The 26,297-nt window shown below is 44.0% G+C and overlaps 2 protein-coding genes and 1 non-coding gene across 3 annotated transcripts in view; 1 reads left to right on the top strand and 2 right to left on the bottom strand.

Annotated features, from left to right (window-relative positions):
• Positions 1-26: 26 nt before the first annotated feature.
• Positions 27-26,297, bottom strand: part of LOC148825579 (scavenger receptor cysteine-rich type 1 protein M130-like) — a 97,305-nt gene continuing 71,034 nt past the window's right edge. Inside the window, exons 10-11 of the mRNA XM_088926327.1 lie at positions 644-834; positions 27-32 (exon numbers count right to left, since the gene is read on the bottom strand). Of these exons, the coding sequence (XP_088782453.1) occupies positions 27-32; positions 644-834 (197 nt within the window). The remainder of the gene's footprint in view (positions 33-643; positions 835-26,297) is intronic.
• On the top strand, positions 18,314-18,619 carry LOC148825585 (histone H4-like). The gene has a single exon (XM_088926241.1). The coding sequence runs from the start codon at positions 18,314-18,316 to the stop codon at positions 18,617-18,619; it is 306 nt and encodes a 101-aa protein (XP_088782367.1).
• LOC148825584 (U7 small nuclear RNA) lies at positions 18,807-18,862 on the bottom strand. Its single transcript, XR_016093295.1, has one exon. It is a non-coding gene; the product is annotated as a U7 small nuclear RNA (small nuclear RNA).

Genomic DNA, 26,297 nt, shown 5'->3' with positions numbered 1-26,297 from the left:
GAGTCTGTGAAAGAGAAGGAAGCAGCTCATTTCTGTCCACAGGAGTGATGTTTCACCAGTGGAGTGTCAGCTGCGTGTGGGGCTCAGGTGTACATAACATCTGTAAACCTTGACTTTTTTGAGACTCACTTTCTTTTCAGCCTCCTGTTTAATTGGGCTCTATTAATTAAACTAATTAAGCAGGTCAGATGTTAATTACAGGATACTGAGGTACAGAACTTTCTTTAATCTTTTAGAGCCATTAGTGATATCAATATAAATATAAAACTGATTTTTAGTCTTCAGTGTATTTGTGTATCTATCCATCAGAAAGAAAATAACAACCTAATAACACCTTGAGGGAGTATTTGAGATAGATATGACATGTTAAAAACACACTCACGTTTTAAGGAATATGTGTTTTCATCTTTGCATCTCTTACATAACTGGCAGTGTGTAACAGAGCAGATATTCAATCATGAAAACAGTGTGCTTCTGTGTGTAAGCAGAGGGTGTGTCACTGTGTTTTAAACACACGATTCTCACCAGAGCAGATGACTCCTGCGTCCTGTCCATGAGAGCACCCTGCTCTGCCCCATGAAGAGACAGCGCAGTGTGAGAGACGACTCTCATTGCCCTGGCACTCAAACACATCAGCCCATACTGGTCCACTGCCCTGTCCAAACCTGGCCTGTCCTGGTGCTGCTACAGCCTCCCCACAGCCCAGCTGCTGGCAGAGAGCCCTGGCATCTGTCAGGTCCCAGTACAGGTCACACACTGTCCCCCAGTCCTTGAAGAACCACTGTAACTCCACTCGGCCAGAGCAGGAGTCAGAGCCGTTCGCCAGCCTGAACCCTGTGTATCCTGCAGATAGGAGAGAACTTCAACAGCATGACACCAGGCCACAAGAAATACAACAAAATAAAGTACCAATACAGTGAAAAAAAACTAGCATATCCAGTATATAGTGACTGAGAAACCAAATGCTGGCACATAATAAGAACAGATATTGTGATGCCATAAGGGATTGTTTCCTCAAAAGGTGCTACTTTCCCTGGGGACTTATCTTTCCAAGTTTTCCCCATACGTAAGATAACGATGTGCAGCTCATAGGAGACAATTAGCACCCTGCTCTAGGCCACATAAAACCAAGAAGGACTTGGAGAAGACAAAAAAATTCCACAATAATTGCCTCAGCCTGGCACATATTGAAATAAAGTATCAATAAATTGTCCCCATGATGAAGGTTTTTACTTACATTTTTCATCTCTACAATTCCAGTCTTAGGCCCGAAGAATAGCGTTTGATATTCCTGTAACAGCCCTTCACAGGCTTTTACCTTACTTTTCCGAGCTTCATCGGTGAGCAGCTTTGTTACAATTGAAAAAACTACCTACTACCTGCTACAGATGCAGCCATTCAAAATGGGTGGGGTATTTCGCGGCATACCCCGGTGGGCGTGTCGCGGTATCACGCGGTGTCACGCAGTATCACGTGGTTAATCACGTCATTTGACGTCATGCCGGAAACTATCCGGCGTCACCTTGTAAAACCGCCAGGGGGAGCTTAACCTCTCATGTACAGCATTTGAGCTTTTAATTTTGAACTGTGTATTAAAGCATGTTAATCATCAGTCATTAAAATGTTGGTATATTTTATGAAAGCAAGATTGCTCAGTTGGACAAAAGTACACAACCTACCTTTATCAGAAATATTTATGCATCAAAGCCTTTACCGAAGATATTACTAATAGTATTAATAATGAATGACTTTGGACAAGCTGTATACTCAAAGTATAATTTCTTTAGCACATTTGTACAAGCACTTGGAATCTGTCCATGCCCTACTTTGTCAGGCATTTTGTTTTACTTCAACGGGCATAAAAACTCCCTTGCTTTTAACAGGGCGTTTCATAATTTCTAACTACGAAAATGATTTAAAATGCGACACTTATCATTCAACTAGAGCTCAAAATATCACAAGGATCCTCAAGAGCACAGCAAAGACTGTATTAAAAGATACTTGTATGAGATACATGAGAATCCAGGCTTTTTTTATCAATGCTTTCTTTTCCGTATCCCAGATTTTATGGAACCACTTCAGAAGGGTGTCAGCCAGTCAGATTCCAGGAATCGGTACTTTAAAGGAAAAATACACACCGGTATTCCATTTCTCCGTAACGATTTTAAGCATCGAAGTATTTAACTAGCATGTGAAATAGCGTGTGAAAAAGTGGTAGTTTTAAGCTTTTCTAAACACATATAATTAAACGCATGTTTAATTATATGTGTTTTTTTAATCATAATCAGGCTAATGCAACATAAATTGATACAGTATCTCTGTCTTCTAGGTATCTTAATAAACTTTCAGCATAGCTTTCTACCCATTTAGATTTATATTTCTTGGGATTTTGGGATCAAACGTGGAAGGATTAGATTGTAATCGTTTTTATTTTTCAAATACGTTTTAGAAAAGTGTAATCTATACCTGCCCAGACTGTACGCCTTCCTAAACCCCGCCTTTCACTAGTGTCCTGCTCTTCCCCGCGCACCCCAGCCGGGCGCTCTTCGGCCTGTGCCTGGGATGAATGTATATTTTGATATTTACACCCGGCGCGGCACCGAGGGAGCGTCTGCATTTATAACTTAGTTTTTAAAATTAGTCAAGCAATATGAAGCATCTCCTTTTACTTTTAAGTCCCTTAAATACATTGAGCACAGCTTTCTCACCACTAAGATTACTTTTTGATACTATCCTTACATAAAGCAGAAACTTTCCGATGACATACGGTACAAGTGGAAAGATTACAGATTTTAATCGTCTTTAATTTTGTTACGTTATACGTTTTAGGAACGTTTCATCTAAACAAACACCACAAAACTATTCTCGATTGTATTTCTGAATGTTATGTTACACCTACAGTAGTTCACTGCTTTAAATATATCGAATTAAGAATGTTATGTGTAGCACTTTAGATCTTTTTTTCTGAACCAGGGAAAATCTGATCATGTTTCTCTATAACAATTGTAGCGGCGAGGCTTAATAATAAGGCAGAATTAAGTGTTTCTGAGCTTCCCAAATGAGGCCCCATTTCTCTGTTCATCTCTGTGGTGCAGCCACAGAGAGACCATTAGTGCAGGGTGATTTAAGGTCCTAGGACAGCTCCCAAAGGGGGATGCACTTAGCTAAGTCTGGCTATCAGGATCAATGGTCATCCATTGGCGCCTATCTGTCTAGGGAGTGCCAGTTGGACATCTGGACTGCATTACTAAGTGTCAGGAGTAAGTGACTCATATCTCACCTTGATCAACCAATCAGGGACTGGTAGGGCCGAGTAACCCACGTGGGACTCTGATGCCCATGGAACTTTCAGCCAATCAACGAGCTGAAGTTCCTCCAGGTAAAAACAGGCAACACAGAGATTCAGATTCAGATTCGGGAGATTCAGTAAGATTCAGGAGTGGACTTCTTTGGACTGTTCTAAAGGGAATTCAAAGGAGAATTCCAGGGCAGGACGGCCCAGGAGCAGAAGGCTCCCAAGGGCAGGACATTCTCGCAGCGCGCCTCCTGACCATCCTGAGACTCAGCCCGGACAACCACGGAACGGCCAGTGTGTCCGAGTGCCAGAACTTTCCTTTGTTCTAAGAGTCTAGAGCGGAGGTTGCCAGAGAGTAACCAAAGGATCCACCCGAGGTTAGCAACAGCAGCAGGCCTCGTGAACAGGTCGGAACTGTGGACAGCTGAATCATTATTCAGAACTAGCGCTTCATCAGGAACGAACCGGTCCTCTTCCTGACCTGCTGGAACCCACAGTCATCTTTTCTCCTGTGCACAAACTTTGCTAGTTAAAGCCAACACTAACTAGCCGGTCAGTGAGCATCAGCAGCGCACCGTCGCAAGCCGCACAGCACAGCCTGGCACACAGCCAGAGAGCGCGGATTGGACAGCAACAGCCTGCAACTGTTTCTTTGTGCCCGCAGGAGATCTGAATCCCCAAAGATTGGATGAGTATTCAACTTCAATGCATTACAACTCGAGAATTCAATTGTTATCCCAACCAGTTGATATCAATTTAATTCCTAAGAGTTATGTACTTGTTTTGAGTATCTAATGTAGAAGTTATAACCAAGTTCATTTACGAAACGGTCTTAATGAATGATATACTGAACGTATGTCCTCTTGATATGTGTAACACTTCGTAACTGATTGAATATATACCTTTTGTATTCTGATAACCCTCTCGATAAGATCTGTTAGGTTTATATGCATATTCTATGTATTAATAAATGTATCCTCGTGTATTAGTACCTGTGTGTGTGCGTTGTTTGAGTTATGTCGCATGGTTGGATTCTAAAGCCATCGCAAGAATCAACTTTGTGATTTACTGCTACAATTAATAATTGTCTCAGTAAATGCCCAAACCCTACAGAACTGGTGCCTTCAGAGAGCCACTATGATTACATATTTGGCGTCCCTGAACGGCTATGAAACATTACACAATAATAAAAAACTTTATTTTACATATCACCTTTAAAAGTGGCATCTCAAAGCAATACAGTAGATCGAAAAACAGTTAAAAGGGACCAAAGTAAATACCAGACAAACGCAAATGCGTTTTTAATAAAATGCTTTTATTCATTCAGCAGAGAGAGACACACACACTGGTTTCCATTGACAAAAAGTAATTGTTTTTTTTACATGTTTTGTTTGTGGACAGACTGTCCACAAATGTGAGACTGTCTTTCTCAGACTTACATTCCCGAATGTCCCCCGCCCCGGTCAACAATCCTAGGAAGGCTAGGTGCCTTTTGCCGAAGTCGGGAGACATTAGAGGCTTGCCACACCCGGACTGTTAAACCAACGCATTAGCACGTCAAAGCCCATTGAGGACCCGGGCGCAATAATTGTTTTGTCCCTTGATTTACTTATCTGCATTAAAATTATGGAAATCGAGTTCCTGCTCTGTGCAGACGACCTGGTCCCGCTGTTGCCCACAGAACAGAGGCTGCGCCAGAACCTGGCACTGCTAGAGCAGCACTGTCAGACCTGGGCACCGACAGTCAATCTGGACAAGACCAGAGTTATGGTTTTCCAGAAAAAAAGCCAGACCTCAGGGAAACAGGTACAAATTCACACTTAACAACACGTTAACACCTAACAACGGGAGCAGGGACAAATTAGGCCAGTACCCACTATTGTTAAACATACAGAAAAGGATATTAAAGTATTGAATATTAGTATGGGCTTTAGTATTAGCCATACAGAACATTAAAGTGCCCCTTTTCCATTCAGCGGGTGCCTGAGCCGCTGTGTCCTATCTTCTGACAGTCGCCGTTGTGAATGTCTGTAGAGTGTATCTTATTTTTAGTACTATATTTTTGTATTATATTCCCTATTAATCAAACTCTAAGAGTATGTATCGGCTTGTCCCCTCCTCCCGCCCCTCTCTGTGTACAGTAGAGCCTCCTGTCCAGCCAGCACATGTCCACAGACATTCACAACAGCGACATATCATAAAACGTTTGCACATATAGTTAAATTATTAGTTGTTTTTCAGGAAGTTAAAAAAAACACTTGAACTACTTCTCCAATCTCTCGAAATAAAAAAACTAATAATAATGTAAAATGCCACTGTTTGTTCATGAACAAAGCTATACTGAGATTTCCTTAGATACGCTTAGAAAAATTTGAATCCCCGGCGGAACACATTCCATAAGAATCAGCGCTTTTACAGTATATATCGCCTTTAAAGGTGGCTTCTCAAAACGCTTTACAGGATAAAAACAACAAGAACAGCAACAACAACAATATTGTATTTCATTGCACTTTGAAAACCAAGTAATAACTTAATTATATGTGCAAACGTTTCATATGTTGCTGTTGTGAATGCCTGTGGAGTGTATCTTATTTGCCTTGCGTCCTGGTTATCTTGCGCGCCCTCCCCCCCTCTCTCCCTCAATTCAATTCAATTCAAGGTGTTTTATTAGCATGACAGATGGGTTCAATCAGTGTTGGGTATTTACTTTGCTTTGAGATTCCACTTTTAAAGGTGATATATAAATTTTTGACTAAAATAAATTGAGATCTTATAAATAAGTAGAGCCTCCTGTCCAGCCAGCACATGTCCACAGACATTCACAACAGCGACATATCATAAAACTTTTGCACATATAGTGTGCAAAAATGCACTTTATTTACTAAAAATAAGATACACTCTACAGACATTCACAACGGCGACTGTCAGAAGATAGGACACAGCGGCTCAGGCACCCGCTGAATGGAAAAGGGGCACTTTAATGTTCTGTATGGCTAATACTAAAGCCAATACTAATATTCAATACTTTAATATTCTTTTCTGTATGTTTAACAACAGTGGGTACTGGCCTAATTCGTCCCTGCTCCCGTTGTTAGGTGTTAATGTGTTGTTAAGTGTGAATTTGTACCTGTTTCCCTGAGGTCTGGCTTTTTTTCTGGAAAACCATAACTCTGGTCTTGTCCAGATTGACTGTCGGCGCCCAGGTCTGACAGTGCTGCTCTAGCAGTGCCAGGTTCTGGTGCAGCCTCTGTTCTGTGGGCCACAGCAGGACCAGGTCGTCTGCAAAGAGCAGGAACTCGATTTCCATAATTAATGCAGATCAGTAAATCAAGGGACAAAGCAACTATTGCGCCCGGGTCCTCAATGGGCTTTGACGTGCTAATGCGTTGGTTCAACAGTCCGGGTGTGGCAAGCCTCTAATGTCTCCCGACTTCAGCAAAAGGCACCCGCCTTTCATTGGAAGACAATGAACATTCTAGCCGTACATGTGAATATAGCATAAATACACCAAGGGATTGGGTGAGCTCCCATCACAAAAAAAACTGCGAACCTGCACTACAGCGACCACAGTACAGTATGGAGACCAAGACCTTTTACGGGAAGAGACGGGGTGCTTCTGCCACCCCAGCTTCCAAAGAGCGAAGGGTAAGCAAATACAGCAGACTTCATCTGAAATACGTGATTACAGTGCATATTTCAAGGTATTATCGCCGTTTTGAATTTTAAATTCAATTATAATTATTTCTTCGTAGCCTGTTCTTCAAGAAAACACCGCACGGGCGAAACGATCTTCGAAATCTACCACCAGGACAGTAAAAAAGAAAGCGGTAAGATGGAAAAAAAGAAAAGCTTATTTAGACGTCTGTTCCGCGACTGATGAATACTACTGTGTGACTTTATTTCTTACATGAAATATGATATTTTGCCACAGGCCGTGGGTCTCTGCTCTCGGCCACTGGCCAGGGTGCCAACCTGTAGAAGCAGCACCTGTGTGGAGACATTTCTGCAGCAGCGGGAGCAGTACGATGCATTACTGGGGAGGATTGGGAGGCTAGAGACACTCCTGAAAATGCAGAGGAAGGAGACAGTATGTTCCAGCAGTCAAACAGTTGAGCAGCTGTCTCCTGAAAAGTGCCTCTCCCCGCCGCGCAGGTTGCAATGCCTGGCGGAAGCTCTGCCCCCCGCAGAGCACACACCGCCTCAGGACACTCCATCCCGGCCTCTCCGCTCACCACCGCGCAGGAATTTGTTGATGCTGTCCCCGCCGTCTATCTCCCCCCAGGAAGCACAGCGGAATTCACAGACGCCAGTGGGATGAATAATTCTCCCAGATGTCCAACTGTTACCCATCACCCAGGAGATGGAGGGGGGGTTGTACTTGCAGTGCATCGGCATAGATGGGAAAGCAAGAGCCGACCGCTACGCCGCCCTCGTGTTTCGAAATCTTGTGACTTTTGAAATTTACTGGGGGTGGACCACGTCTGTAAATTTCGATGGGTCCAGAGGCAAAAGTGCCTTGCCTTGCAATCTCCGGGAAACCATTAGTAGCATGGTGAATCGGAGATTCTCAACCCTTACTGCGTGCGACTGGAAAAGAATTTGTGATCGGATCAACGAAATGCTTCGTAGAAGGAGGCTCTCTTTTCCTCTAGTCTAACAGTCTGTCCACAAACAAAACATTCCTGTTAGACAAGAGGAATTGAAAAAAAAACTATTTTGTCAATGGAAACCGGTGTGTGTGTCTCTCTCTGCTGGATGTCCCTCTCACTCTCTGCTGAATGAATAAAAGCATTTTATTAAAAACGCGTTTGCATTTGTCTGGTATTTACTTTGGTCCCTTTTAACTGTTTTTCGATCTACTGTATTGCTTTGAGATGCCACTTTTAAAGGTGATATGTAAAATAAAGTTTTTTATTATTGTTATAGAGAAACATGATCAGATTTTCCCTGGTTCAGAAAAAAAGATCTAAAGTGCTACACATAACTTTCTTAATTCGATGTATTTATAGCAGTGAACTACTGTAGGTGTGACATAACATTCAAAAATACAATCGAGAATAGTTTTGTGGTGTTTGTTTAGATGAAACGTTCCTAAAACGTATAACGTAACAAAATTAAAGACGATTAAAATCTGTAATCTTTCCACTTGTACTGTATGTCATCGGAAAGTTTCTGCTTTGTGTAAGGATGGTATCAAAAAGCAATCTTAAGTGGTGAGAAAGCTGTGCTCAATGTATTTAAGGGACTTAAAAGTAAAAGGAGATGCTTCATATTGCTTGACTAATTTTAAAAACTAAGTTATAAATGCAGACGCTCCCTCGGTGCCGCGCCGGGTGTAAATATCAAAATATACATTCGTCCCGGGCAGAGGCCGAAGAGTGCCCGGCTGGGGTGCGCGGGGAAGAGCAGGACAGGAGTGAAAGGCGAGGTTTAGGAAGGCGTACAGTCTGGGCAGGTATAGATTACACTTTTCTAAAACGTATTTGAAAAATAAAAACGATTACAATCTAATCCTTCCACGTTTGATCCCAAAATCCCAAGAAATATAAATCTAAACGGGTAGAAAGCTATGCTGAAAGTTTATTAAGATACTTAGAAGACAAAGATACTGTATCAATTTATGTTGCATTAGCCTGATTATGATAAAAAAACACATATAATTAAACACACGTTTGAGATTTAAATCAAAACACGATTTAAATCAATATAAATGTTTATATTGTAACGCATACTGTCCAGCCTCCATTTCTCTATAAAAATGTACTCTATTACAGACACACACACAATAGAAGCAGGAAGCAGAAGCAGGGACCGTTGTCAGAAGGGAAGAAGGTGACTATTCATTGTTACCAAAAATGACTTAGAATCGATCATGTTGTGATATTTTGAAATAAAAAAGTCAATTGATTTTCCATAATATCGCTATTCTATTTTTTCGAAGAAATGTTTGTTTAAAGAAAAGTCCAGCACCAGCTGGATTTGAACACACAACCCGTGAGTCGGTAATCGGGCACGCAGACCAGTAGGCTACAAGGGAAGTTGCAAGAAAAGAGAGGTGAAACAGCACTACACAGCCCTGTCGCAGTACACGAATATAATCATATCGTTATTAAATTCTTTAGATACGCGATTCCATATTATATTAGCAGAAAAGCTTAAAACTACCACTTTTTCACACGCTATTTCACATGCTAGTTAAATACTTCGATGCTTAAAATCGTTACGGAGAAATGGAATACCGGTGTGTATTTTTCCTTTAAAGTACCGATTCCTGGAATCTGACTGGCTGACACCCTTCTGAAGTGGTTCCATAAAATCTGGTATACGGAAAAGAAAGCGTTGATAAAAAAGCCTGGATTCACATGTATCTCATACAAGTATCTTTTAATACAGTCTTTGCTGTGCTCTTGAGGATCCTTGTGACATTTTGAACTCTAGTTGAATGATAAGTGTCACATTTTAAATCATTTTCGTAGCTAGAAATTATGAAACGCCCTGTTAAAAGCAAGGGAGTTTTTATGCCCGTTGAAGTAAAACAAAATGCCTGACAAAGTATGGCTTGGACAGATTCCAAGTGCTTGTACAAATGTGCTAAAGAAATTATACTTTGAGTATACAGCTTGTCCAGAGTCATTCATTATTAATACTATTAGTAATATCTTCGGTAAAGCCTTGGATGCATAAATATTTCTGATAAAGGTAGGTTGTGTACTTTTGTCCAACTGAGCAATCTTGCTTTCATAAAATATACCAACATTTTAATGACTGATAATTAACATGCTGTAATACACAGTTCAAAATTAAAAGCTCAAATGTTGTACATGAGAGGTTAAGCTCCCCCTGGCGGTTTTACAAGGTGACGCTGGATAGTTTCCGGCATGACGTCAAATGACGTGATTAACCACGTGATACTGCGTGACACCGCGTGATACCGCGACACGCCCACCGGGGTATGCCGCGAAATACCCCAACCATTTTGAATGGCTGCATCTGTATGTTCACTGAACACAATCCACCCTTCACGAAGAATGCCTGCAGTTTCCCACTTTCGTGTTTCTTCTACTACAAAGTAAATTCATGGGAATGAAGAAATAAGCAAGGGAAAATAATCGCATCGAAGCTTCCAGAGACTGGGCAAAATGAATAATTTATTTTTATATCCAGTCACATGGGCGATGGTGGTTGATTCTTCAACAGGGGAGTACGTTTTTCTACCTCCTTACTCGACTGTCTTTCAATTATGTTTTCTTTGAAACCTTTTTTCATCTTTTAAGTGCTTGTGATTAAATTACGCATAGAAATACAGCAGTACAGTTGATGTTCATGGACCGATGCACACAACTCCAGTGATAAAGCCCTGTCTGTAAATATTGTAGAAGAACGTTAAAGGGCGAAACAACGCTCCAACCACGGGAATGGTAACAAGAAGGATCGTGTTCTTATTTAATATGTGCTTTTGAATTGCCTTCTCAATAAACACAGGCTTTAGAGATGGACAAATAATTTACAGTGGTGTTTGTAAACAAAGATGGAACATGTTATTTCTATACCAGGAAGAAAGGAGCAGACTCTTAAACTTTAAGAGACAGAAACAACACCTCATCACAGCTAACACTAATTAAAACAACATCACAACAGAAGAGTGAAACCTTGAGTGAATCAAATTAGTTTTCATTGGTCGTCTGTGTCTTCATAACTTTGTACTGTAGGTGAGAGAGAGGATTGCGAAAATGTGCGGGTGCTTCTTAGAAGTGTGTTGGTAGTACAGATGACTTCCAAAAAATTGAGCCAGGTTTTAATCCCAGCCAGTGCATCCCCAAACCTTTTCAAGATAATCTGTTATCCGGTAGCACATCTCCTGAAACTAACATTCGAGGTAGGAAGTGTGCTCTTAAACACCAAAACACTCAAAAAGGAAGAAGCAGATCTCTGTACACAAGACAGTAGTGCGATATTAGGATTTCTGAGTTCTTGACGGATTCAGGCTGGTTCTCAGAGGTCCTTGCTCGCCAAATAACTTTACATCTGAGGAAGAGCACCACGGAAAAAAACCCAACTCAACAAGCGAGCGCGTTGGTTGCTCTTGCTCTTAATGCAAGGAGCTGTTTTTTTTTCCCTCTCAATAATCATTATTAACCAAAAACAGCAGCACAGGTAGGTTGCATTTGTGATTATCTCACTTCTCTGCTTCAGCAAGGTCAATAAAAGACTCTGAAAGTAGTAAAGCAAAACTGAACTCAAAATCATATTAGGAATTCTGAGCGATATCTCCATACAGGTAATCCAACAAGAACGTTGAAATCTTTGAATATCATCTCTCTATATATTTCGCTGCTTTTTACCCGGAGTAAAACTATTGGATTGAAGGAATCCTAACCGCTGGGTTAAAATGTATAGTTGTTATTTGGAGAAATCTGTAAACTCGTGATCTTATATGTTTTAAAAGACAGCACAGGAAAAAACGACAGTGCTGATTATTTTCCGGAGACGGAGCACTGATGACCTATCTGAGCTGATTGATAAAGCCCACCCAGTGGACACTCTAGCAGAACGTCAAAAAACATTCACCTTTGTATCCAAGGAAACCACAGGAACAACATCAAGAAGCACAATCAATTCCCCTTTTAAATCTTTCCTGTAAGGTATGCTATGTGAAATCATGAAGTTAATCCTCTGATCTCTTTTGATCACGAACAAAGTATTTCTGATGGAGCGCTATGTTCAAAGATTTAATAAGCTTTACCCCTGCCGACGATTCGGCGTGAAGAATTAAAAGTTTCACAGACAAAAGCAGCTCACCACCACAGCCAATATTACAGTAAATGTACTTGCCGGTACACTATCATCTGCACTCCCTCAAAAGTAATCTCGGCAGATGTTGTTCCCTACATAAAGCTGAACGTGCCAAAGAGAATTTCTGTTGAGAAAACAAAATATTTTTTCTGCCTTGATGTTAAGCCTGTCTTTTAGAAAGTCTATCTCTAAACACCTCCTGCAGCCTAACAAAAAGCGCTTTTACTGATCGTATTGCAGGTAATAAAACATTAACATTTGGCAGCGGTGGGATTCGAACCCACGCCCCCAGAGAGACTGGAGCCTAAAATCCAGCGCCTTAGACCGCTCGGCCACGCTACCTTCTTCCATATCCATCTTCCTCACATTACTGGCTTGGAAAATGCCAGGGACTTCAGCTCTTGTCATCAGATCTAATGATATCATGACATGTGGAAGTGACTGCACCTTCATCTTCCGAGATGCTTTCAATAGCACAAACGCTACTTTCACCGGCACAAACATAGCAATAACGAAGGAGGTGGGTTTCATCCTTTGTGCTGTTTGTAGGGGCGCAACTCTACGGTGATCTACTGACTTGAAGAGCAAAAATCAAAATCCTCTGCTACCACTGTTGCTTTTTTCATAGTTTCTTCAAATCCTTCATTTGAACGTAGATTTTGAAGGATATTGATGATAATACCACATAAATTGTGGTTTTCTTGTGATCGCCAATTTTATTCAAATACCAGCCTTTTTTACAGTTCCTTGCGTGTTTCACAAGGTATAATAGCCCCCCTCGCATCCTCAGCTAACATATTTTAAAATTACAATAGATTATACATGTTTAATCAGACAATTATCAGATTATACATGTAAGCATGCATGTTAACATTTATATTAAAGTTAAAGTAAATATACCAGAATACAGTGCCTTGCGAAAGTATTCGGCCCCCTTGAACTTTTCAACCTTTTGCCACATTTCAGGCTTCAAACATAAAGATATAAATTTTTTATTTTATGTGAAGAATCACCAACAAGTGGGACACAATTGTGAAGTGGAACGAAATCTATTGGATTTTTGAAACTTTTTTAACTAATAAAAAAATGAAAAGTGGGGCGTGCAAAATTATTCGGCCCCCTTGCGTTAATACTTTGTAGAGCCACCTTTTGCTGCGATTACAGCTGCAAGTCGCTTGGGGTATGTCTCTATCAGTTTTGCACATCGAGAGACTGAAATTCTTGCCCATTCTTCCTTGCAAAACCGCTCGAGCTCAGTGAGGTTGGATGGAGAGCGTTTGTGAACAGCAGTTTTCAGCTCTTTCCACAGATTCTCGATTGGATTCAGGTCTGGACTTTGACTTGGCCATTCAAACACCTGGATACGTTTATTTGTGAACCATTCCTTTGTAGATTTTGCTGTATGTTTGGGATCATTGTCTTGTTGGAAGATAAATCTCCGTCCCAGTCTCAGGTCTTTTGCAGACTCCAACAGGTTTTCATCCAGAATGGTCCTGTATTTGGCTGCATCCATCTTCCCCTCAATTTTAACCATCTTCCCTGTCCCTGCTGAAGAAAAGCAGGCCCAAACCATGATGCTGCCACCACCATGTTTGACAGTGGGGATGGTGTGTTGAGGGTGATGAGCTGTGTTGCTTTTACGCCAAACATATCGTTTTGCATTGTGGCCAAAAAGTTCGATTTTGGTTTCATCTGACCAGAGCACCTTCTTCCACATGTTTGGGGTGTCTCCCAGGTGGCTTGTGGCAAACTTTAGACGAGACTTTTTATGGATATCTTTGAGAAATGGCTTTCTTCTTGCCACTCTTCCATAAAGGCCAGATTTGTGCAGTGTAAGACTGATTGTTGTCCTATGGACAGACTCTCCCACCTCAGCTGTAGTTCTCTGCAGTTCATCCAGAGTGATCATGGGCCTCTTGGCTGCATCTCTGATCAGTCTTCTCCTTGTCTGAGCTGAAAGTTTAGAGGGACGGCCAGGTCTTGGTAGATTTGCAGTGGTCTGATACTCCTTCCATTTCAAGATGATCGCTTGCACAGTGCTCCTTGGGATGTTTGAAGCTTGGGAAATCTTTTTGTATCCAAATCCGGCTTTAAACTTCTCCACAACAGTATTACGGACCTGCCTGGTGTGTTCCTTGGTCTTCATGATGCTCTCTGCGCTTTCAACAGAACCTTGAGACTATCACAGAGCAGGTGCATTTATACAGAGACTTGATTACACACAGGTGGATTCTATTTATCACCATCAGTCATTTAGGACAACATTGGATCATTCAGAGATCCTCGCTGAACTTCTGGAGTGAGTTTGCTGCACTGAAAGTAAAGGGGCCGAATAATTTTGCACGCCCCACTTTTCATTTTTTTATTAGTTAAAAAAGTTTCAAAAATCCAATAGATTTCGTTCCACTTCACAATTGTGTCCCACTTGTTGGTGATTCTTCACATAAAATAAAAAATTTATATCTTTATGTTTGAAGCCTGAAATGTGGCAAAAGGTTGAAAAGTTCAAGGGGGCCGAATACTTTCGCAAGGCACTGTACATACGGTGCTAACCCAATAATTCTTGTCAGGTTCTCCAACAAATCTGCGTTGTTATTTTAACATGTTTCAGCTGAGGGTGCAACAGGAGTATAAATGAATTTTCCCGCCAGCCATTCAAAGACCAAATTCCATGAGTGAACATTATTTTCTCAGACGTTGCCGGCATTGGACTTTGCCGGTGGTATTGAATTATGTCCACAACTGTTGTAGTAGTTCCTTCTTGAAGTTCGACACGTGCAAAGCACTCGTAATATCATAGGTGTTAAAGTTCGCTGAGTCTATTCGAGTCATGGTGTGTATCCCTGCCTATCATTGGGAGACGGGTAGCTTTCTTACACTCAGATTCCAATCTTCAATGCTTTGTGTGAGAGCTTACATAACTTTCATTTTCTCACATTTTCTGACGACTGTTCCAAAGGGGCACCCTGTCAATTCCGAATACTTTTCAAAAATCTGCCTGCATGTTTGATTATTGTCATTTCATTTAGAAAAAGTTCAATATTGATCATAACTAAAGAAAATAATGATCACGAACAAAACAGGGATAAAGATGCGAGTCGATCTTGAATTACAGCTGGGTGACACGGGCTTCTGTTCTGATATTGTGGTACGAGAAACAGGAGGAATCGCCAATCTCCTATAGAACATGAGTTGAATCAGGAGACATTTCGTATACTCTTGCATATGTCAATGCCTGACCTACATCGTAAAACTAAATTAAAAACTAACATTAAGTTGTCAGAGACATTCATTTATATACAAACAAGAGACAGACCAAGTAATAATTCTACATTAGTTCAGGTAGTAAACCTGAACTAACTAACTAATAAACCTATTAATAATTCTACATTAACGTGTCCTACACTGATCAGACTAATTGACATGGTCTGATTCAGAGCCTGTGCAGTTCGTGCTAATTACAACAAGGACAGTTCTGATCCCTCATCACCGAACTGAGCACAAGTTCAGCTGTTCTCCAGTTTTGTTACGCATGGTTTTTCATTGCAATTGAGTTCAGAGCTGGAGCTGATCTCCAGACAGTACAGTGTTTTGGGTAAGTTGTCGAAATTCGCATGAGGCTGCAGACAACTTACCCAAAGTGTTTTCTATAGCTTTCAGGTGCAGTTCATTTATATAAAAGAATGTAAGTGGTATAAACTCAACAAGCCAGACGGCAGTCGAACCTATAATTTTCTGACTCGAGGCCTGACGCGTTATTCATTACGTCACTGACCCTGCTATTGTAGGGCTAAAAAAACACGTTTTCTACATTTTTGTCTGTTTAAAAATCACTCTAAAAAAGACAAAGGGTTTGTGTGTCGCGCTAAAATTCCGCTTCATTTCGAACGCAAATAAAAACCGTTTTGTTCCAAGAAATCATACATTTGTCACATTCTTCATACTATACTTCTCTCTTGTATTAGTAAAGCATTTTGATTTAAACTGAACAATATATGAAAGGTTTCATCTATACACTTACACATAATAAGTATACGAATAAATACTCGGAAGAAGCCGCAGCTCAGGTATTAGAGAGATTTAAAATCAGATCGGAGGATTTAGAGTCCAGAGTGCAAACCAACAGCTGACACGGGTCTTTTATAGAACCGTTTTGATTTCCTCTACTTTGTCCCCGTGACGTGATTATCCTGCTCGCAGCCGAGCCCGACACACGTCTGGTTTTTGTCGCTGGGCGCACACCCTGCGGTCCATGCGGGTCCTAATACCCCAGTACAATGACGGGGACACTAAACTGTAAACAGGTGCCGTCCTTCGGCTGAGACGTAAAACCGAGGTCCTGACTCTCTGTGATCATTCAGGAGAATGGTGGTGGTGGAGGGGAGTCCCCATTACCTGTAAAGCGCATTGAGTGGAGTATCCAGAACAGCGCTATATAAGTGTAAGCAATAATGATTATTATAATTATAAAGTAAAATGCAATAAAAAAAATCAAACTTTGATTCAAAATAGATTAATGTAAAAACTGATAAAGCTACTGCTTTTTTCAGGGCTATATCTACTTTTTTTTTTTAAAAAGCGAAGTCTGTCGCGATTGTGAGAGTTAGAGAATGTGTTCCAGCGGGTGCCTTCATATCATGAGCGTCAGTCTCGCCCGTAGCTGCGAGAAGGTTAAAAGCGCACAAGTGATCTGTAGACGATGTTCGGGGAAGAAATAAGTTTTCAGCACAGGGAGTGAGAATGAGCTCAGCCCGGCTCCCAGCAGAATCCATTCTGGTTTTGTTACTGTTAGACTGTGATCTGAGGCTCTTTGGATCGCAACGTAAAAAAAACAATTGCTCACATCGTGTGACTTCCACGACAGGAAGGAAAGATATCACTTTAAAAAATCAGAACTGAAGATTTGGATCCTGGGAATCAACTTAAAAATAAACAGAGTTTAACGACAGGAAATTGATTCCAGTTGTCAGATCACGTATACGCATACCTTAGCTTTGTGCAACAACCTGAAACTTTCAGGTACCATAAATAATATTATTGCTAAACATATGCCATTCTAATCTGCAAGCGACCAGAATATAGAATACAAATTTTTGTATAAAAGTGCATTAAGTCCTGTTCTACACCTGCATGCTTTGGAAGCACTGGCCTACCTGTATCAAAATATCAGATTGTGTTTCTGCAACATTTCGTGCATAGTACGCCATTTTATCTAAAACAGTCACAACGAGGGCTTTACATGCAGTCTGGGGTATTTTCCCCTTTTATATTTTTGCCACTTTATATCGAACCTGTTATACTCCCAGAAGTGCACAGTAGCTTGTACTTAATAAAAATGTACAATTCACCGCTGGTATAAACAGATGTGTGCCGTGTTTGCCTTTGTAAGCATGTGTTTAAAAAATAAGTTCACAATACGATAAAAACACAGAAAGCACAAACTTTATAATACAACGATACAAAATCAATACCAAATCATTATGCCAATTAAGTAACTATCCTTTGAAAACAGAGAACACCTTTATATCTACAAAAATCTTGACATTTGTATGTATTTTTGAATTACAAAGCAGACAGTGTAGTCCCTTAATTCAAAGATCAGATCTTGGCCAAAACAAGACAATCAGACGTGGGCTGAATTCAGAACAGGAGCCTTTGCTTCGTCGATTATTGAGCTTTTGATCAATGACTGAATTAAACAGATTCACTATTTTAACTCTTTGATTAAAATACACAAAAAGCACCTTCCTTCAAGCCAGAGTCGAACCAACAACCTTTCTGTCTTTATTAGAAAGTAGCGTTTGTGCTACATTAATAATATTTTCGTGGAAATAAAGGAGTTGTAAATTTTAAAATTTATATTTGAATCGAAATGTGGTTTTGAGTTAAATATTAGCGTTCATGTAATTAGTTTGTGTTTGTCATTACTATATATATTGCCATGTTACTAGAATTTGTAACTGAAGTTTACTAGTTGTGTTTTTTATGATGATTAGACATTTGAATACAATATTGTATATAATGTATAATTTGAACTACATATTGTTCAGGTGTGAATAATTGTATATTTTATGAATACATTTCTAAAACAAATCATTGGCTTTATTTACTAGTTTCTACACCTATAAAAATCTTTCTTTGATGTATAATAGACATCAAAGAAAGATGTCTATTATACATCAAAGATGAGCAGTGTGTGTCGTGTTCACAGCTGATAACTAGATGATGTCTGGAAGAGGCAAAGGCGGAAAGGGACTCGGGAAAGGAGGTGCTAAGCAACACCGTAAGGTTCTCCTCGACAACATCCAGGGAATCACCAAGCCCGCCATCCGCCGCCTGGCTCGCCATGGGGGAGTGAAGCGGATCTCCGGGCTGAACTACGAGGAGACCCGCGGGGTGCTGAAGGTGTTCCTGGAGAACGTCACCTGCACCAAGCACGCCAAGCACGCCAAGAGGAAGACCGTCACCGCCATGGACATGGTGTACGCGCTGAAGCGCCAGGGCCGCACCCTGTATGGCTTCGGAGGCTAAACAGGAGCGGAGCTTCACTACCGGACCCCGACGTATAAACCCAAGTGACCCAGTAACTGCTCGAGTGTATGGAAGCACACAGCTTTATCAAGATTTCCAAGTGCAAGATCTTTTTATTCATAAAAGACCCTATTTATGTTGTATGAGAAATATTAATATTAATACAGAATCTTTTTTCACCAAATAAATGGGCTTCCTGACTTCAGAAAGCCTTCTAGACAAATACTAAAAGAGAAAAAATTCAATTTGGTAAATGAAATGAAAACACATACCCTACCAAACCTTAAGTACAAGCCATTCAGGATGATAATACAAAACCATTTATAATTCAACAAATAAAACCTGTCAACTGGTAATCACCACTTATCATAAAAAAATAAGTAGCAATACACAGTAGGGGACTCTTGGGTGCAAGTTAAATCCATGCAAGAAGGGGTTTAGTGTCATATTTCCAAATCAGATATGCAAATGAGAGATCTGGCCCAGCCAATCTCAAAGCTCCCTTGGTCTGGAATGGAGCTGCTCCCCTCTTCTAGTTATTCACACTGGAGTTAGGTTACATATTAGCACATTTCATCTAACAGTTGCACCAGAAACAAAAAACGTAAACAAATGACCTGGAATGTGACCACACCTATGAGAATGTAGTTCAACAGATAACTTGTAAACCTTGTCATAAGATTTTTTCTGTTCTACAAAATATACTTTATTCCGCAAAAAAAACATCTCAAAAGGAACATTTCACACATATTAACACTCCATGTAATAAAAAGCAACGGCGGAACGGAGATTGATTGTCTGTTATCAATCTTTGCAAGTGGGGGCGGATTTGTGCAATTAAGAGAGTCCCTCCAAACCTACCACTGGCTATTGTCCTTTAATCCCTGTATAGGGCCCAAAGTCCTTTCCAGCGCTCCCTCGCCGTGGGGATACCCCATTTTGGCGACGTGGCACTTCGTCCTCCTCCTGAGGTCCACCAGGATCCTCTCCTGCATCTCCCTCGCCCCCCACTTTATGTTGTGCCGGATGAGAGTGTTCCTCGCCTTCCACAGTCCTTGTTTTGTGAGGGACAGCAGCAGCCCCCGCAGGTCCTGTGTCCCCTTGTCCAGTCTGGTGGGTGCCAGCCCCCAGCAGAATGTACTGGTAACTGAGCACCGCACCCGTTCCCAGGAGTTGCATAATGTTGTCCATTCTGCCCCACACCACCTTGGCGAAGGGGCAGCTCCAAAACATGTGTTCCTGAGTCTCCTCGACAAAACACGTGTCCCTGGGGCAATGCGGATTCCTGGAGATCGAGTGTCTGTAGAGGACCTTTCTGGTAGCCAGTCTCTTGTGTATAACCATCCAGTTGAGGTCCTTCAGTTGGTTGTCAAGTTCTTTGGGCTGTGTCCTTTCCCAGACTTGTCTGGGAACCTGCAGCCTTTCGTCAGCGACCAAATGCCCCCTCACCTCTTTGTACAGGGCTCTGTGGTTGGTGCAGAGCTCTGGCTGTCTCGTGGCCTCGTACCTCCTGCTCCACTTGACAGCATGAATGTTGAACTCCAGTCGCATCTCTGCCTTGGGCCCAGTGTTTAACCACTGGACCAAGTGCCTCATTGGGACGGAGAGCCACAGCCTGACAAAGTACTGGTACTTGTGGCCGACGGGCTCCCGCAGCGCCCGACAGAGCTTGCAATAGATGATTCAGTCGAGTTTCAGGGGGAAATGTGGGACATCTTGACCCCCTTCCTCGACTGGCTGACACATCCGGTTTCTCGTGATGTACTCGTACTTGCCGCCTCAGACGAAGCCAAAGATCATCCCTTGCAGCGCTCGTCTGAGTCTGGCCGGCAGCGGGTACACCACCGCCAGGTAAACCAAAGCCGGCAGGATGTCTGCTTTCAACACCATCACTTTCCCTGTGTAGGACAGCGACCGCGTTTTCCACAGACCCAGCTTCGCGTTAACCTTGGCAATCCTCTTTGTCCAGTTGTTGGTCTCGTTGTCCTGGCTCTGGAAGGAAACCCCCAGTATTTTGAGGGGCTCCGTGCAGAGCTCGAGACCCTCCGGCGCCGTCGTCCTGTGCTTCCAGGGCCCGAAGAACTTCAGTTTGCTCTTTCGGCGGTTGAGTTTCGACCCCGAGGCTCTGGAGTTTTGCTCCATGACCTGCAGGGCCCTCCTCAACCCCCTGTCCGACCTCAGGAACAGCGTCGTGTCGTCGGCGTACTGGGAGATCTTCAGGGTTTCCCCTGCGCCTCCCGGTATCTCCAGGGTCCCGTCTCACCGTCTCTGCTAAGGGCTCTTGAAGAGCAGGGAGATGATGCCCTCCCTCATGGTGTCTCCGAGTTTCCCCCGGCGGAAGATCTCCTGTGCCACTTCCACCAGATCTGCCGCCAGGGTGTCCCAGAAGCAGGTGTAGAATTCCTTGGGGAGTCCATCCGGCCCTGGCACCTTGCCATTCTCCATGGAAAAGAGCGCTGCCTTCAGCTCCTCGGCTGCGATCGGACCCTCCAAGTCCTCCCTCACCTCCTCCGGTACTCGTGCCTTCAGCTCCTCCAGAAAAGCATCGCCTGCCTCCACCTCCGTCTGCTTTTCTGAAAAGAGCTCCGTGTAGAAAATGGTGGCTTTCTCAGTTGTCTCTGGAGTCGTGCAGCTTCCTTCCTCTCCCTGGCCACCTTCCGTCTGCAGTACGTCTGCGCCAGGGTTCGGGTCCTGTCTTTCACCGACTCCCACCATTCCACCATAGAGCTGTAGCCGTCTCTCAGATCGACCCAGCTCGCGTAGTCTTTACGGAACAGTGCCTTGAAGTCGTCTTCCTCCAGTATCTCCTGGTTCAGCTTCCATACCCACGACCGAATGCCGGCAGGTTGGTGTTAGCCACCACCGTCAAGCGCTCGTGGTTGGAATACCACTCCGGGGACACCGTCGCCGACTCCAGGGAGCAGGTTGTGTACAGAAAGATGTAGTCCAGGCGGCTGCACACTCCCCGGGAGTTTTTCCATGTCATTCCGGCGTCGTTAGGGCGGCACCGTCTGAAACCGTCTACCAGGGAGAACTGCTTGAGTAGCGACTCCAGCTCTGCCGAGCTAGCGTCGCTCCCCTTCTCCCGGTCGACGTTGAAGTCCCTGCCAAGCACCACCTGTCTGTTGGTGGTGCAGCAGCTGGCCAGGTCAGCAAACACTTCCTTCAGGATAGAGGGTTCTGTTGGAGCATAGACGTTAATTGCTCTCAACTTCTGCCCCCTCCAGTCGATGTCTGTGACCAGGATCCGGCCCTGCACCACCGAGAAGGAGGAAACCAGCGTCATCTCTGGGTTTCCGAGGAGGATTACCACTCCGGAAGAGTGGACCCCTCCTACGCTCCAGCATGATTCTCCCTTCGTCCATTCCCTGGTGAATGTCAGCTTTTCGCTTTCATCCTTCAGGTGGACCTCCTGTAAGAAACAAACTGAGAAAGACTTTGAGGCCAGATCATGAAAGACTCCCCGTCTTTTCAACGGGTCTATTAGCCCTCTCACGTTAGTTGTTAAAAAGGTAAGTTTTACAATCATGATTAAACAAGTGAAAGTTGAACCTCCTCTCTTTGTGCTTACAGTGGAAAACTTGGGAGTCTACATCTGGGCACTGTTTAGCCTAGATGTAACTCCTCTCATTCAGGTCCTGGGGGGAATATGCTGGGCTCCCTCCAGGTCTCGCTGGGGACTGAAAGGTAAACATGCTGGACAGGTCCAGCCCTACCATCAGTCCCGGCTCCAGGGCGGCTTCAAAGTAATCCTCGTCTTCCTTGAGGATACTCTCCACCACCGCTTCGGGAAGGCTTTTTTCTTCCCTTTCTCCAGGAGTTTCGGGGACCTCCAGTTGCTCCTGGGCCTTGGGGGAGGGGGGCTCCACTTCCTGTGCTGCCTCTTCGTGTTGTTCATGGGCCTCGGGGGAGGGGGTTCCGACTTCCTGGGCTGCCTCTTCCTGTTGTCCCTGGGCCTCGGGGGAGGGGGGTTCTGTTTCCTGGGCTGTCACTTCCTGTCGTCTTTGGGCCTCGGGGGGGAGGGTTTCCATTTCCTGGGCTGCCTCCTCCGGTTGTTCCTGGGCCTCGGGGGAAGAAAGATCCGTTTCCTCGTCCTAGAGGTTCTCCCTTACCACTCTTTTCTTTTGTCCTTCCGAAGGTGGATCCGCCCTGCATCTCTTCTCCCGCTTTCTCTTTTATTAGGGCCCTTTCTCCGGTCAGCCATTTTGTCCGTCGTCCTGGCAGCCATCTTGTGGCACTGGTGCGGCTGGGGGTGTGGCCTCGGCAGTTTCAGTTCTCTGCGGGGGAGGTGCGGGTTCTTTGTTCTCACTTCTCTCCCTTTGTCTTGAGACCGGTTTCTGCCGGCCGGCTTCCACCACCTGCGCAAACGAAGGTTTGCTTACCTTGCATTGGTGAAGGAGGTGTCCCTCGGAGCTGCATCCGTTGCACTTTTTGGCTGCCCGGCAGGTTTTTGCCAGGTACCCCTCTTTTTTACAGTTGTGACATCTGACGATGTCACACGTGTTCTCCTTGTGGCATCCTGGGGTAGTAAAGGTACCCCCTGTCGGCTCCGATGTTGAAGCGGGCCGGGGGGTGCTGGAAACCGTCGACGCCCTCTGGGTCCTCTTTCAGGAGGACTCGGTACTGGCGTTTGCCGTACCAGACGCCGCAACTGTCCCTGATCTCCGTCGGTTTGCCCACCACAGTTACATACCTCCCTAGGTACGCTGTTACCAGTTCCATTGGTTCGTAGGGGTTGTATGTGAGGACTGTGATGGTCCTCTGGTTTGTCTTTCTCATAGGCTCCGGCCTGAAATCAGAGAAACCGGGGTGCTTACCTTTTTCTCTGATCATTTTCGTTGCCTTTTCATATGAGGCGTCCGTGGCCATGTAGGCCTCCATGTATCTCTCTGCCTTGTTGTCTTGCAGGCAGTAGAGATCTCCAGCCACCAACTGCAGGATCCCTCTCAGGAACGTAATGAAAAAGGATTTCGCAGTTGGCATCGTCTCTGTTTTCTTGGTCCAGTGGAACCGGATCAGTGTCTTCTTGTCTGCCATCTGGAAGGAGAAAAAAGAAAAAAGGAGAGAAATTGAGAGAGCAAGGTCCTGTGGAGAGGAGGGTTTAGCTGCTAAAGGAGCAGCGAGGGAACCCTGGCCTTTGTCCTTGTGGGCAAAGCCCAGCTAGGTGCAGGCGCAGGAGGAGAGAGAGAGGGAGCGGACAGTGCTTCCGAGTCTCGAGGAAGAAAGTAAGAACTGCGGGCAGGCCACGAGTACCTACTCCCCGCCAAGAGGCCAAGGAGGCAGAGAGAGAAGAGAGAGGGAGCAGATAGCTCTTCCGAGTCTCGAGGAAGAAAGCAAGCACTGCGGGCAGGCCACGAGTACCTACTCCCAGCCAAGAGGCCAAGGAGGCGGAGCAAGAGAAAGGGGGAGGGGAGAGGAGAGAGCAGAGAGAGAGAACGTTGCTGCCGGATCCCACCCAGCTCAGCTGCTGCTTGGCCTTAACCCCCTAGGTTCAACCTAGGGCGATACCAGCTCAAGCACTCTTCAGGATCTTCGATCGCCTTCTAGAACTTTGGAAAGACAGGAACTGCGGGCATGCCACTTGAACTTGACCTTAGCCAAAAGGCCGATAAAATTGGATTCCAGCTCACTGGCCCTGCAAAACTTAGTTCAAGACTTTAAACTCTCAGACACATATAGATGTATATATCCCACAACAGCAGGATATACATGGTCAGGGAGGAATAGCAGCTCCAGAATTGACTATTGCTTTGTCTCAGAGAGAGTGAAAGTTGTTGGGGTCACTCTTCAGCCTGTCTTCTTCTCAGATCACCAAGCTTTAGGGTGTAGAGTGGAACTCCAGGGCGGGACTGTCTTTGGCCCAGGCCTCTGAAAACTCAACACAAAGCTGCTAGAGAACGACGGGGTAGTATCCCGCTACAAGGAGAAACTATCACAGTGGCTGTCCTTGCAGTGTCTGTATGGGTCAGTAGGAGAGTGGTGGGAGGAGGTGAAGGTGAGGACAAGGGCCTTTTTCATGGCTGAGGGAAGGAAGGCTGCCACACGGAGAGGAGTGTTAGCCAGGAAACAGAGGCAGCTGCAGCATCTCTACACGATGCTGCACAGTGGCTTCAATGTGCTCAAGACATCACCCTTTTAAAAAAGGACATCCGGAGTATAGCGGAAGAAAGTAGTTGAGGAGTGCGGTTAAGAAGCTGAGTGCAGTTCTTGGAAGAAAATGAGAAGTGTACTCGCTTCTTTTTCAGGAAAGTGGTAGGCTCCAAGTCTGTCATGGAAAGTGTAGTTGATGAGGAGGGAAGAGAGAGAACAGAGCCGAGTGCTATCCTCTCCTGCATCGAGGCCTTCTACTCAAGACTGTACAGAGGTAAAGGATGAAGAAATTCATTTTTTTACCTCAAAGCTAGAAAACGTTTTGAGTGAAGAAGATAGGGAAGTACTTGAGAGGGATTTGACAGTAGAAGAGCTGAGACAGGCTATGGAGAGCTTACAGAAGGGGAAAACTCCGGGTGCTGACGGGCTCCCTAAGGAATTTTATTGCACCTTTTGGGATCTGCTTCAGGATCCGCTAATGCTCCTTTTCGAGGAAAGCTATGACAGAATTGCTGCCTGACTCCTTAAGAGAAGGCACTATCTCTCTCTTGTTTAAGAAAGGAGCAAAGAATGACATAAAGAACTGGAGACCCCTCAGCCTGTTAGGCGTGGACACTAAGATCCTGTCCAAAGCCCTTTTCCTGTGCCTACAAAATGTAGTGACCTCACTGGTAGGGAAAGAACAGACTTGTGCGATAGCAGGATGCCTGATGAGCGACAACCTGGCCTTGTTGAGGGATGTCTGTCTGTACTCAGAGGACCGCTCCCTCCCTCTGTGCATTTTAGGTGTAGACCTAGAAAAGGCCTTTGACCACCTAAACCGGCAGTACTTAACATCGGTACTTGAGCACATGAAGTTTGGCCCCATCATGAGAAAGTGGATTAACCTCCGCAAAAATTAACAAATCTAAGAGTGAGATTTTTTATCAGAACTGGAGGGAGCCAAAAGAAGGACATGATCTCAGGCTGCAAGAGAAGAGAATTAAGGTCCTGGGGGTGTATTTTGGAGAAGAGATGGGAACAGTAAATTGGCAGAACAAATTGCCAATCTTAAACAAAAAACTGACGCAATGGAAGGACCGAGACCTCACCATGACAGGGAAGGTGCTGGTCATCAAAGCCCAGCTCTTGCCTATCTTGAATTTTCTGGCTTCTACCTTCCCAATCCCACACCGTGTTGCGGCGATGCTGAGGAGATGGATGTTTCATTTTCTATGGGGTGGGAAGCAGGAAAGACTCAGAAGGGAAATAATGTACAGGCCGCTACTCTCAGGGGGGAAGTCTGTCCCAGATATTGCTACGAAGCTGCTGTGCATTTTCCTGGCCTTTGTGCTGAGAGGCTTTGCAACAGCACCTGAAGCGCGTACCTGGACTTATTTTGCCAGGCTCCGGGTAGGTAGGGAGGTGTTCAGAGTGTGGGGTGTCAGACCCAAGCTGGATGTCCCACTCTCTGACACATGCCCTGCAATTTATGGGACAGTTAAAAGTTTTCTAAGATCTCACCCAATTGGCCATATTCCCCTCCGAGATGTCAGCGTCCAAAAACTGGAAGATTTCGTTGCACCGCAGAAGAATAGGCAGACCCCTG

The sequence above is a fragment of the Atractosteus spatula genome, chromosome 10, assembly GCF_055471065.1.
Source record: "Atractosteus spatula isolate fAtrSpa1 chromosome 10, fAtrSpa1.hap1, whole genome shotgun sequence".
Lineage (NCBI taxonomy): Eukaryota > Metazoa > Chordata > Actinopteri > Semionotiformes > Lepisosteidae > Atractosteus > Atractosteus spatula.
The sequence above is the reverse complement of the archived record's forward strand: the minus strand, read 5'-3'. Positions and strand labels throughout refer to the sequence as shown.